The 13,171-nt window shown below is 37.6% G+C and overlaps 1 protein-coding gene across 2 annotated transcripts in view; it reads right to left on the minus strand.

Annotated features, from left to right (window-relative positions):
- LOC105552377 (band 4.1-like protein 2) overlaps positions 1-13,171 on the minus strand; it is a 179,187-nt gene that overhangs the window by 48,625 nt on the left and 117,391 nt on the right. For both annotated transcript variants that reach the window (XM_011998024.1, XM_011998023.1), the window contains exons 7-11: positions 12,054-12,272; positions 10,572-10,659; positions 5,871-6,023; positions 5,256-5,353; positions 1,122-1,294 (exon numbers count right to left, since the gene is read on the minus strand). In XM_011998024.1, coding sequence (XP_011853414.1) covers positions 1,122-1,294; positions 5,256-5,353; positions 5,871-6,023; positions 10,572-10,659; positions 12,054-12,272 — 731 coding nt within the window. The remainder of the gene's footprint in view (positions 1-1,121; positions 1,295-5,255; positions 5,354-5,870; positions 6,024-10,571; positions 10,660-12,053; positions 12,273-13,171) is intronic.

Raw genomic sequence — 13,171 nt, forward strand, 5'->3', positions numbered from 1 at the left:
TTTTAGTTCAATCAACCAAAACTGTTGGAAAACTGTTTCTTTGGGTAGAAAATTATCCATACTAATCATTTTCTATTACAAAGAAAGAATATTCCTTCATAAGGCATTCTAATATAAATTTAACCTTAGCTCTTTTATAGAAAACCTATTTTTAACCCATTTTGGACCATATAATTTATATATATTTTTTTCCATGTGTAGTTTATATCAAACTTATTTCATGTGTAGTTTACAAAAAAACTTCAATTTCTATCTAATTAGAATTCTAATAGAAAAAAAAAAATTCACATTTATACATATTTTCCCTTGGGTTAAAGAACAAACACATTATATTTACTTTTTGTCAAAAAGCTGTATTTAAAATGAAGCCTTTGAAGCTACTAAAGTTTTCTCATATGATGCAAAGTTTGGTAAGCTTCAGTAAGTTGTTTCACTCATGAACATTTGCTGATGAAGGGAATGTTTTGTGTTCATCTGAATTAAGGTTCATATGCTACCATACCAAAAAACCCTTAGAATTACATTTTCCCATTAATTAACAGATTCAGGACACTGAACATAAAACACATCACAATCAAGAGAAATCAGTAAAACAAACATGTCCAACATCTCATAAATGAGAACTCTTAACAAATATTTGTGTGCACTGACAATACAGGTTGAGTATCCCTTATCTGAAATGTTTGGGACCAGAAGTGTTGTGGATATCTAGTATTTTTTGTATTTTGAAATATGCCTTATATATACTTAGCAGCTGAGCACCCCAAATCTGAACATATGAAATCTGGAATGCTCCAATAAGCATTTCCTTAGAGCATATGTCAGTGCTCAAAGACTTTCTGATTTTGGAGCATTTCAGATTTTCAGATATGGAATGTTCAACCTGTTTAAAAAAAGAAAAAAAGAAAAAAGTATGACAACTTCAAAAAACAGTAACAACTCCAAAACACAACAAAATTATTTTCTTGTAGGTGTAAGTAATAGCATTTTATTTACTTGGGGAAAAAATGGCTATCCCTGTAGGGTGTTTCTGGTGGCTTTTTTAACTAGATTAACATTTTCTGACCTCACTGGATTAGAGAAAGATGAATGAAAATCAAAATTATCATAAATGTGTTTACCTCCATCTAGACTCCTGGAGACCCGTTTACTAGAAGTGCGCTCAAAGTGTGGTGCTGGCCTATCTATGAGGGTGCTGGCCTGGCGGGTCTGTGCTTGGGTGCGGCCACTATAGCGGAATTTGGACCCCAAGGTCAGGAACTTGGCTTTTGGTGGCTGCTCCGGAGAAACAAGTCTATAGGAGAAAAAAAAGAGACAGAGAAAGGGGAAGCGAAATTAGATTTTATGAATTTTTTAAAAAACCCTTTAAAGCTATGTACTTTCGTATCTCATTTTAAGTATGATTACTCAAAAACTAAACTTTCTGAAGAACATTATTTATAAACCCTCCCACACACACAGCTTTATGATGATGATGATTAAATCCACATTCATGTATTCATGAATGATGTTCTTCTCAACGTTAGCAAAGAAACAGCTGTTCTCAGTATATCAAAGGTTATTTATTTGTGTTAGCTTAAATCATTTATATAAACACATGTCTGAATTTTTGCTTCTAGCTATAAGTGCCAAGTAACAATCCATTACCATTAGTAATTCCTAATATTTATGCCTATTTCTCCTGGGGAGAAAACATCTAACTCAGGAATCTGTTCCATTAGGTGATTCTTTCCCATGAAGAACACGCCACACAGTGGATCTGTAGAGATGGCTAACATCCCTTCTTGCCAGCATAATTCTACTGCTTAATCCCTGGGTTCATAATGAATGAACTCAAACTTTCTTGATGTCAAATATTCCCAGGCTTATACAAAAGCATGTTTTTAGTAAATGGGGCAATCTTTTTGGGAGTTCAACTGAAATTATTTTGTGCTCTTTGATCAAAAGTTGATAAATATGTTAACAGAAACACAATCTCAGAGCTCTTAATTTATTAAATAGGAAGACTTTCGTTGACAATTCAAAAATATGAAGAATTCCACCAAAACTTTTCCTATCATTTACTATGGAAGAGTGATTTCTTAAAGAACTCTATCATTTCAAGTATTTCTAGACCTTCTGTAAAATTTTTTTAGAAATCGCCTTCTGCAATAAAGCAAAAAAAAAAAAAAGGAATCCCTATACAACACTCAGAATGGCAACAGGCTCTATTATATACAACGATTAGAATGGCAACAGGCTCTATTATATACAACACTTAGAATGGCAACAGGCTCTATTAAATGCTCCAAGCAAGGGTGTCAGCTCTATTCACTTCATTTCATTTCATTATTTCTTTCATTTCATTTTTTGAGGAGTCTCGCTCTGTCACCCAGGCTAGAGTGCAGTGTTGCAATCTCGGCTCACTGCAACCTCCACCTCCTGGGTTCAAGTGATTCTCCTGGCTCAGCCCCTCGAATAACTGGGATTACAGAGGCACATGCCACCATGCCCAGCTAATTTTTGTACTTTTTAAAAGTAGAGACAGTTTCCCCATGTTGGTCAGGCTGGTCTCAAACTCCTGACCTTGTGATCCACCCGCCTCAGCCTCCTAACATGGTAGGACTACAGGCATGAGCCACTGTGCCGGGTCGTATCAGTTTTATTATTACATCCTTGTTCCACTAACATCAATCTAGCTGATTGGCTATCAGTTAATAGACGTGTTTATAGATTAATGGCTTCAATCTGCAAGCCACTGTAATTTTCTAAAGAAATCATTTGTACCTTTCATGATAAACTGAAACAGAATAAATTCCACTGATCTGATTCAAAAGCGATCTACAAAGTAGGGCTGGTCCTTTGTGTTAGACATATTCTTTTTACAGTGTTGTAAGCAACGTTATGCAAGGTTTAAAAATTTAAAACTGCTCTTGTTAACCATTATATCAAAAGTTTGCAGGAGCAAATTGGTCTACTTTTAAATTGGATTCCATGGTACATTAGCAAAAATGAGGAGGCCTGAGGCTTTGCACAACTAATGCATCTCAGAAACTCCTGCTAGAAGAATACAAGAAGAGGACAGCACAGAGGTGAGGAATACAAGTCTCAGAATCAGGCGGCCCGGTCCCCGTCTCTGCTCAGATGCCTGGCTGCTGTGCTCCTCCATAGGCACCAGTCTCTAAGAAATCAGTTGTCTTGCCTAGGGCGAGAAATAGACTACCACGATATAAAGCAATCAATTCTGTGTCTGACTCTAATAAATGTTTGAATGCTAGCACTCGTCATTTCTAAACAGATTACTGCTTTTTTTTTTTTTATCATTATGTGACAGGGAAAGCTGCTGTCTGCCCAGTTTGGACCTGTGTCATAAATGTCATCTACTAGCTTTACATGAGCTGGCTCATGTTGTCTGTCTGGAGGAGAAATTTGTTATGGCTACCAAGAAAAATTATAAAGTTTTCAAAGATTTATATGATCAGTGTAACTGAGTCGGAGGGATTCAAGTATATTTTATGAGCTATATTTCTCCTCGAAAATTAACATATTAGTCTTGAAAAATAGACACTAGTCAATTTAACTTCAAGAAATAATCATTTGTGCCAGCTGATAATTCACATTAAAAATAGCAAACTGTGGTACCAAACTAAGAATAATAATAATGGTGAAGATAAATCTTATGATACGCCAGAAATGGTTCTAAGTTGTTTCATGTGTTATCTTATTTAATTTTCAAAACAATCCTATGAGGTAGATACTAGTATTACTATCACATATGGCTGATGGAAGTGAAGCAGAGAGGTTGGTAACGTACCACGGTCACACAGCTCGTATTTGGTAGAACAGTGTTAGACTGTAAGTCCAGAGCAAAAACCTTAAAGGTGAAGGATCTAGATACACAGCTAGCTAAACTGCGGTGATAGAAAACTGAGGAAATGGAGAAAACAAAGATAAGCAAACTCATGTAAAAAATATGTCCTTGAAGAAAAGTATAAAAAGAGAAAAGATATAAGCTAAAGATGGCTAGATGATCAAAGATTTTATATTATATATATATATTTGTTGTTGTTTTTTAAAGAGCAAGATGTGGACATATTTTTTAAAGAGCAAGATGTGGACATATTTATTGGCCAAAGAAGCTAAAGGTACCCACTAGAGAATAAATAATTTACAAATTATTTTGTGAATTTTGCCTCATTTGTGAGGCATGAAATGAGGGATCAAAGCAGAGGAATGATGATCTCCTCCTTGAGACAGGAGAAGAGTGAAAGAATGAATGGGAGGAGAGAGAGGCGATGCTTCATTAAAGACAAAAGGGAAGAAGGGAAGGTGCATGAAACCAAGAACACTCATGACGCACAGCTTCTACTTTCAGTGACCGGCACAGTGGAGGGCATCAGAAGAGGAAGCAGGGGTGCCTAGGGCCTCACGAGGACAATAAGCATTTGGAGTGGCAAAGGAAGTCAAAGGACAAATTGCTTGCCTAGCAGCACTGAGGATCCAGCTCATGCTGGAAATTATTTATCTGTAAGAGCACTGATCCATACAGTTGTGCTATTTTTTGTTATATAGAGTAACTGCATGTGTCACAACAATTGTACTATTTAAGGTAGCACTTAACAGCACAGGTCCAAAAGTGGTGAGGTCAGGACACAGGACTAATCCAGGACTAGCCGACAGACAAGGTAAATGTGCAAAAAGGAGAGTAGTTTGAGGCGGTCATAACACTCCTGACAAAGCAGGCAGACCACAGGGTTCAAGTTGGTTTGGGAAAGAAGTTAAGTCAGGAGGCAGCTGATGAGAATATCAAAGTGAAACCTAAGAGGAGGGATAGTGGAAAGTCAAGAATGGTAGCAGGCATGAGGCAGTGTGGCTGTGGTGGAAGGAAAGGTGGTTAGAGTCAGAAAGTACAGTTAAGACAGCTGCAGGGGCAGCTCAGTTCTGCATGATGACAATGCATGGACAGAAATGGACCTGGGAGGGACTGCAGACAAAGGAGAAGAGGCGAGGGGAGAAAAGAGTCCAAAGGCAGGGGGTGAATGCATCTGCCACATTTCCCACCACTACCACCTCCTAATTCACAGAGGTTACTAAAAGCAATACCAAGCTGCTTTCTTTCTTTCTTAGAAAAAAAGAGAAATGGAGTCTCACTATGTTCCCCAGGCTGGCCTCAAACTCCTGGGGTCAAGCCATCTTCCCACCTCAGCCTCCTGAGTCAGTGGAATTACAGGCGTGTGCCATTATGCCCAGCTTCTGAGCTGTTTTCCTAAAATTACCTGTAGAAAGTATGATGCTCCACGCACACTTTCCATAGTCTTTTCGCTGCCCGGTGGTTGGGCAGTTTGAATCCAATAGTACTCTCAAACTGTTCCAGCTGGAATAAATTCATACAACAAATCAGCATATTTCCTTAAGAACTGACTAGAAATCATGGAAAAGCATGGATTCAGATGTTCCTGTTAGAAGCAATTATTCTTCTCAAAAAAGGAAAATATTGCATGTCTAATATAATCATATAAAGATGAATTTCATAGACTGCAATACTATTTTCTACAAAAAGCAAGTAACAACTACTCACATAAACCAACTATCCTTCAATGTTCACTAAAACTCATTTTATTGCTTTCCTAATGATCACAACTTAATTGATTCAACAAGAAAAAAACAAGCCCACACCTTATCACGTTTTCTTTTCTGTAAAAAGCATGATGGCTGCTTTTTTAAAAAACAGACCAGACATATATATACTGTAATTTTACCATTAAGAACCCTGACCTTTTACAATGAAAGAATAAATAGTTTATTTTCTTAAAATTTGAGGAAAGAATTTTTTAATTCATGGTCGTAAAGAGGCCGACTAAGAACAACTGATCAGAAATGTATTTGCTTACCTCTGCTGGTCTGACTTTAATGTAGAAGTTACTGCGTTTATAGGAAATTTTTAAGATTTTCGGCCAAGCAAAACGATTGATTCGCAGTCTGTCTTTGTAAATGAGAAGTCCATTAGCACACACACCCAGCTTGATGTCCACACCTTCTGAGTCCTGCCAAGCATAACCCAATTAACCATGGTTAGAGCTGTGAAAGTTACATAAATCAAGAAGCTCATTAGCTCCCTCAAATCATGATCAGGAATGCCAGTTTACCAGGTTTGTATTTAAATTTTAGTGACAGTATGCACGTTAATGAAAACTACGGCGCACACACGTACATGTTAAATTTATACATTTTCAGCGATCAGGTGTGATTTGCCAGAGTTATGGCAACGTGACTGTAGGACATGGTGTCCCTCAAAAGGCGTCATGCATGTGTTCTCAAGCTCCACTGTAGGAGCTAACAGAGAAGAAAGGAAGCAGAACTAGAGATCCTGAAGATATGGGAAACAAAATGAGCTTTCCCTGTAGGCTAGTCCAGCCTCAGGGACAGTCTGTTGGCCTACCCTAAGATGTGTTCAACCACTTTCCTTTAGGTGCATTTACCTCAGATGGATTACCCTAGCTAATAGCTCTTAAAATTATGCCAATATTTTGCAAAACACCAATCCCTCACAGATAATTTCTCTTCCACGCTGACAGTGCTGAAATCTCTGAATTCATTCTAAGTTTTTCATTAACTTAGAATGCTGACATCCAGTTCTCATTAGGCATTCCTTTGGCCGGCATGTTTCAAAGGACTGCAGACTATTCTTGAAGTTATTAATAGTTTTCCTTCCCTAGAGCTTTAATTTGGAATCAATGACAATCTAGAATAATCACAGGCCTAAAGGAGATGTTTTAAAAGCCAAACAAATTTACAGACAAAAATGAAAACCTGTCTCCTCACATTTCAAGCAGTGAAGATCTAAGATGCACGTATTCAAAATATACAAATTATTGTTTATCTCTAAGAGGAGAACTGGCTCTCATTCAACATATGTAAAATTGAAGTCTACCGCTCAAAGATATTCACATTTTCAGAAATCACAAACAATACAAAAAAAATTCTCACAAAAAATGCTGTAACAAACCCCATATTTAGTCTAACTCCCAATTTAATAAAAGGACAACACTTTGTCTGTCTTATTACTAAGAACATTTTGATACCATTTAAACCAGTTTTTCATAAATAAAAGTATAGTATTAGCTAACTGATGCCAGTTGCTTTCTCTGCTGTGACACTGGAATAATTCATATACACAAATAAAATTACATTAGACCCACTTGAGCCATTTTAAAAAATCCAATCGATTGCTTTACTCACCCTTATCTTGGCAGCCACAACTCTCTCTAGGAATAGACTAAAAAGCTGGGGTGAATCAGGCACAGGTGCCCAAGCAACTTGGCACCAGACCCCATGGTGTGTTTGCCAAAACCATCGCTGCCCATGGCCACGGGGAGCAAGGCAGAAGATTGCCTGAGACGGCATGTGCTCATCACAAGTGGGGAAGTAACCCGCATTTGAAACATTGAATGAGCCATCTCTAGTCTGAAGCAACCTTGGGACGGGACAAGGAAACTATTTTATCTGACTTAAAAATAGACACAACTCAGATTCAAGTAAATCAGTTGATTTTCGTTGTTCTATGTAATTATTTTAGAATTACCAGTATTTGTGTGAATAGAAACGACAGATGAAGGGTAGGAAATGAAAGAGGAAAAGGCGGGCCTCCATCCTTCATATGTAAGTTATGCCACATGGTAGCAAAATCAGAAAAATAAACGAATGAAAAGAAGCACCCTCTCTGCATTGCTCACTGCCCCATATGGAGATGGCTGGCTTTCAAATGAATTCAGTATAAAGAGAGTTCTCGCAAAGGATCAGGAGAGGAAGGAAAGGGAGGTCAGGGTGTTTAATACCCAGATTCCCTCCCTACGTGGTCACCTCAGGCTGACCGTGTCCCTCTGACAATGGCTCCCCGCAAAACAGTCTTCTCCACGCGTCTCTCCTTGGGGGTTTTGGAAACCACTCTGCCCTCCCTCCTTCAGACAGACCTACAGTGATTAGGATAGCTGCAGATATTAGCCCAGGGCTACCACCAGTGTCCTGCTTCTCTTATGGTTTCTCTGCACCTTTGTTGAGATTCCTTTTATTTAACACTCTCCAACTCATCCTAACATGAATATGACATTACAAACTCTTCTAATTAAAAAAAAAAAAAAATCTGATTTTAAGTCAATGAAAAATTTTAAAAGACACAAAACTTTAAACAACATGAAATATGAAACGTTCTTTTAAATTGCCACATATATTCTTTTCAATAAGCCACAAATATCTTGCTTATCAAATATTATCTAACGAGTCTATCAGATGATAAACAGAATGAAGGTTACCTTGAATTTTTTTAGTGTTCTGCTCCTAACTACACAGCAAGAAAGAATATTATACTTAGAACAGAGTGCGCAATTTCTTACTTTTCTAAGACACAACATTAAAAACAAGAATCCTGAAACCTTAATTGGTTTCTAACTAATGATCAACAAAGTAGAGCTGCAAGATTTACATGTGGCAAGAATGGCAGGGTCTGCAGGAGGAGAGGTTTGGTAGGTCATTTTGGTCCCAAATTTATTTTTTCCTTCCTCCCTACTTCTGTTTCTTGACTAACATAGCCCGTCCCCATTATATAGAAAACGATCTGAAAAACACTGGAGTGTTAAGACAATCTGTTTCACCTCCTACTAGGATTTATCAGAAGGTGTCAGGCAGATAGACCGTTTAACAATACACAGCCTTAAACAAGTCATTCTCTGAACTGTTTTATGTAGCTGTAAACTAAAAAACATTCAAACTTTAAATGAGATGGTATACTTCTAAGAAGTGAGACGGTATGAAAGTGCTTTTGAAAACAAAGGGCATACAGCATCTAGTAGTTAAAAACGCTGCTGCCAGAGACTACTTACTGACAGAAAAATCTTATAGTACCAAGTTAAAAAAAAACTAACAAAAATGATGCTCATAGTATGACCCCATTTTTAGAAGGCATGTGAATTCAAGTGATCAGGGATCTAAAAAAGAAGAAAAAATGTATTAAGAGTGCTTATTTCTGCATGAAAAGATTTACGTGATCTTTAATTTCTTCTGTTTGTCTCTATTTTCTATGATGAATGTATTAGTTTTATAATAAAGAAAAATATTTAAATAAAGGAAGCCACTGAGGAGAAAAAGGGTGCTTTGTAAATATGAAGTATGATTAATAACACAAATGCAAGAATTATTAATCAGAGGCCTAGGGAGGAAAGACATCTTTGTGTGGGGAGCTTTCTGAGATTTCTCAAATCATATAATCTGGGCTTCTAAACAACACCTACAGATTGGCAGGGTCTTTTAAAACCAGGCAACCATGGCTAACACGATGAAACCCCGTCTCTACTAAAAGATACAAAAAACTAGCCGGGCGTGGTGGCGGGCACCTGTAGTCCCAGCTACTCCGGAGGCTGAGGCAGGAGAACGGCGTGAACCCGGGAGGCGGAGCTTGCAGTGAGCCGAGATCCGGCCACTGCACTCCAGCCTGGGCGACAGAGCGAGACTCCGCCTCAAAAAAAAAAAAAAAAAAGAACACGTTGACACTGGACATATTTTTTTAAAACCAAATCCATAGTTCACCTTGTCTGTCATTCTCCTCCTTGACTCTCCCCACTACATAATCATCTAAACTAGAATCATGAAGTAAGTGATATTGTTACTGGCAAGCAACTATAGTAATGTGCACTTACACATTTCACCTTTTGACTTATTTCTCTATGAACAGGATTCGTCTATTCGTAACTCATACCCTGTGACTGTTGTCAGTATACCGGAATGTTTATGCTTGCAAAAATATGTATGTTACTACTGCCTAATTTATCGTGTAAAGTAGTCTATCAAGGTCTGTTGCATGTTTCTCAAATCCCCCCTTAAAAACGTAAATAAATGTCTTTTAAATAACTTTTAAAATTATTTTTTCAAGCATTATATTTTTGAGATTTTGATCTTTTGGGATTATGGTGTTCGTTCGGGATTATGATTGGCTTCCCATGTCCCCATTGTCCCACTCTTTTACCACCTTTCAAATTAGACTGAAGGTGCTTTATCACCCAGAGCCTGGGCCCGCCTACATTATCTTTCACAAAGTACAAAACATACCTATAGGGAAAAGACCAACTCTAGGGCTCCTTCATCACACAGAAGCGTTTTGGAAAGTGGTCCTATCCATGCTGCTTTTGCTCTTTCATGGTTGCTAAGGTCTCCTCTCCTCTCCCAAGACAGAGGTGGGAGAGGGAACTGGGACAGACACAGCACTTGGCCTAGCAGAAGCTGAGATGCAGAATAAACCAGGAAAAGAGGTAAAAAAAAAAAAAAAAAAAAAAAAAGAAGGCTGACAAGGTGTGTCACAGTAAGTACCTATGAAAGGGCATTAATTAAAAAGACTGAGAAAAGAAGTGGTAGAGGGAGAATACATGGTCCCTCCCACAACCATACACCCTGTAATTAGTCACCAAGGAAATATTCCAGAGACCTTCAACTGAAGGCAGATATCCTTTCCCCAAAAATAAGCTGTGCTCTCCTGAAACTGGAGCCCTCTCAACACTTCAGTCAACAGACTGCTATGATGCTACTTCCCGTTACATTTACAGTACCTTGGCATGATGTAGGTCAACACCGTACATGGAAAGCCTCTTTGCATTTTCTAAGAACTGGGAATCAGCTTGTGCTGGAGATAAGCCCCTGAGAATCAAAAGAAACAGTATTATCTTATTAATGGATGCAGAGCAAATGTAGTCAGAATGGGAGGAGTGTCTGCACTCAGACGGTTTGGAGGAGAGGAAGTAACCCAGCCAAGTCTGCAGAAAAGTAGGAAATAGTAAGAAAACAACTCTCAACCTCTAACATTTTTCTCTTAAGATCCTATAATCTAAACCTGCTAAACTGCCTGGAGGTATACCTCCACTCTTACCCCTTTTATCTTAAAAAGTTGCTTTTGATTATTTCCACTGAGGAAAAAAGCCCCAGCAATAGAGTACAACATAAGTACTGGAGAATAAAAAACCGTGATCTCATCTTTCTGTGATAAACATATTCTTACTCCTTCACTTTATTTCACTAAAGTTGATTATAATAAAGATTGAAATTACTTGTATTTGATTTTCTACCTACGATAGGTAACACAAATCGCATTCTGTCCATACTAAAATTATTTCCATTCCTATCTATATGCCCAACTAAACAAACTTTAAGCTCCTAAAGAGCAAGACCATGTCCCATTAATTTTCACATTCCTCATGGCATGTCAGTACCTGATATTTCATATTAGAATTATACAACAAATGTCTATTGAGTAGAATTTAAGTAAATTAACAAGAAAATATTTAGAGTCAAATACCATATTTATTGTTTTTTAAAGAAAAAAAATCAATGAATGTGGCCTGTTTAAAAACCTAAATTTTGAAAGTTCCTTTCAGATCACTTTAGTAAATATTTAATAAAACTATAACTTTGCAATATACAACAAATTATCATTTTGTAGTTAGCGTTATAAAAATTTGTGTAAAAAGTCCATTTTTTTTTCACACACATATAAATGTTCTCGAAGCGTAATATGGTATTAATGTAATGTAAGTAATTTTAACTAAACCAATGGGTCATCTTCCAGTGGAATTACCTGTACATTTCGGTTACTATTCCTATGTCCATCACCACCTGCACTGGTAATTCAAATCCCAATGCCTCCTTATCTCCCTAGCTTTCTTACCACATATAGTAATAAGGAAAATTACAAGGCAGAAGAAATATAACGTAAACGTCAATTAAGTATGTGGGCATGTTTGTCTCCAATGTGTATATGTTAAGGGGACAGGGAGAAAAAGGTGTCATGGGGAAAAGTACATTTTTCCAATACATGAAAATACAGTCTCACGAGCATAGTTTTTCATACGATAGTCATAAAAATAATGAAAGGATACCTCAAGGGCTCCACGTTGTCTTGATTAGTGCTAGGTGAAGATCCAAAAGGAAAAATTGGATAATCCTGTAAATCGTGCTCAAACGTCTAGTAAGTGCTACAAGAGAAGCTATTTAAATCTACCATGGCCATTCTCTCGCCAGTAAGCAAGGCAACAGACCTGTGGGTTTTGTGCAGCTCTGCCACCTTCTCTTCCAGCTCCTTAGTCTGAGTAGGGGCAAACTGGAATTCACTGAGGTCGATGCTGCCATGTTCTTCTGGGTCATAGTCACCAAGTTCAGCCTGCAGGGTGTAGGATCCCAGGAGAGCATGAGTCACAAAAGAGCAGGGCAGGCGGCCAGAGGCAATGTCCTGCCGGAGCTGAAGGCACAAGAAGTATCTGTGAGGAGCAGAGGGAGAAAGGGGTCAGAGGAGAACCATTAGGTGAGACTGGAGCACTCACAGTCCTTAAAACCTAATACCCCTTTGAAAACAAATATACAATATAGACACTCTTCATATCCACAGCAAAAATCATCTTCTCTAATAAAAAGCCTCAACTTGTTCCTTGGGCTTCTAAATTTGTGGCTTATTTATAGAAACTGAGTCCGAAGGCTAATTTATATGTATATATATACAATGGAATGAAAATTCTAAACTGCTGTTCTGGTAATAGTCAGTCTATGATTACTATGAAGAGTTTTGTGACTGAAGTAAAAATTTCAATCACTTAAACTGTGTCCTTGGGTTTCAAATTGCAATAAAAATTACCCCTCAAAAGATGTAAAGATAATGGATTAAAAAATAAACTAGTCTTAATCATTTCTAAGAAAAGCTAAGGTCACTCACCCTTTATCATCTGGACCCTTTTTATACTAATTTCTTCTTTTCCAGAAACACCTTTAACAACAACTACTGGTAAATCTACTTTGAAGCCCTTACTTGTCCACTTACCCCATCTAAAGCAGTAGCTAGCTCAGTCTAGTAGAAAAGGCCTGGGCCTTGAAGCCAGGAAGACCTGACTCTATATGACCTTGAGCAAGTGAATTTACTTTAAGCCTAAGGGTAATTTCCCACCTGTAAGATGCTAAGAACTCTACCTCCCTTTGAAGATGAGCATGAACATTAGATAATATAAACAAAATATCTGGCAGAGGCCTAAGAATCAATAAACTAGTAGCTATAATAATTAGTGGCTATAATAATGTTTCTCATTCAATGTTCCATGTGGCTCACTACAGTTATAAAAGAATTGCCATTTTCCATGAAATAAAATGCAGAAACACATGATATATAATC

The sequence above is a fragment of the Mandrillus leucophaeus genome, unplaced genomic scaffold (assembly GCF_000951045.1).
Source record: "Mandrillus leucophaeus isolate KB7577 unplaced genomic scaffold, Mleu.le_1.0 Scaffold552, whole genome shotgun sequence".
Lineage (NCBI taxonomy): Eukaryota > Metazoa > Chordata > Mammalia > Primates > Cercopithecidae > Mandrillus > Mandrillus leucophaeus.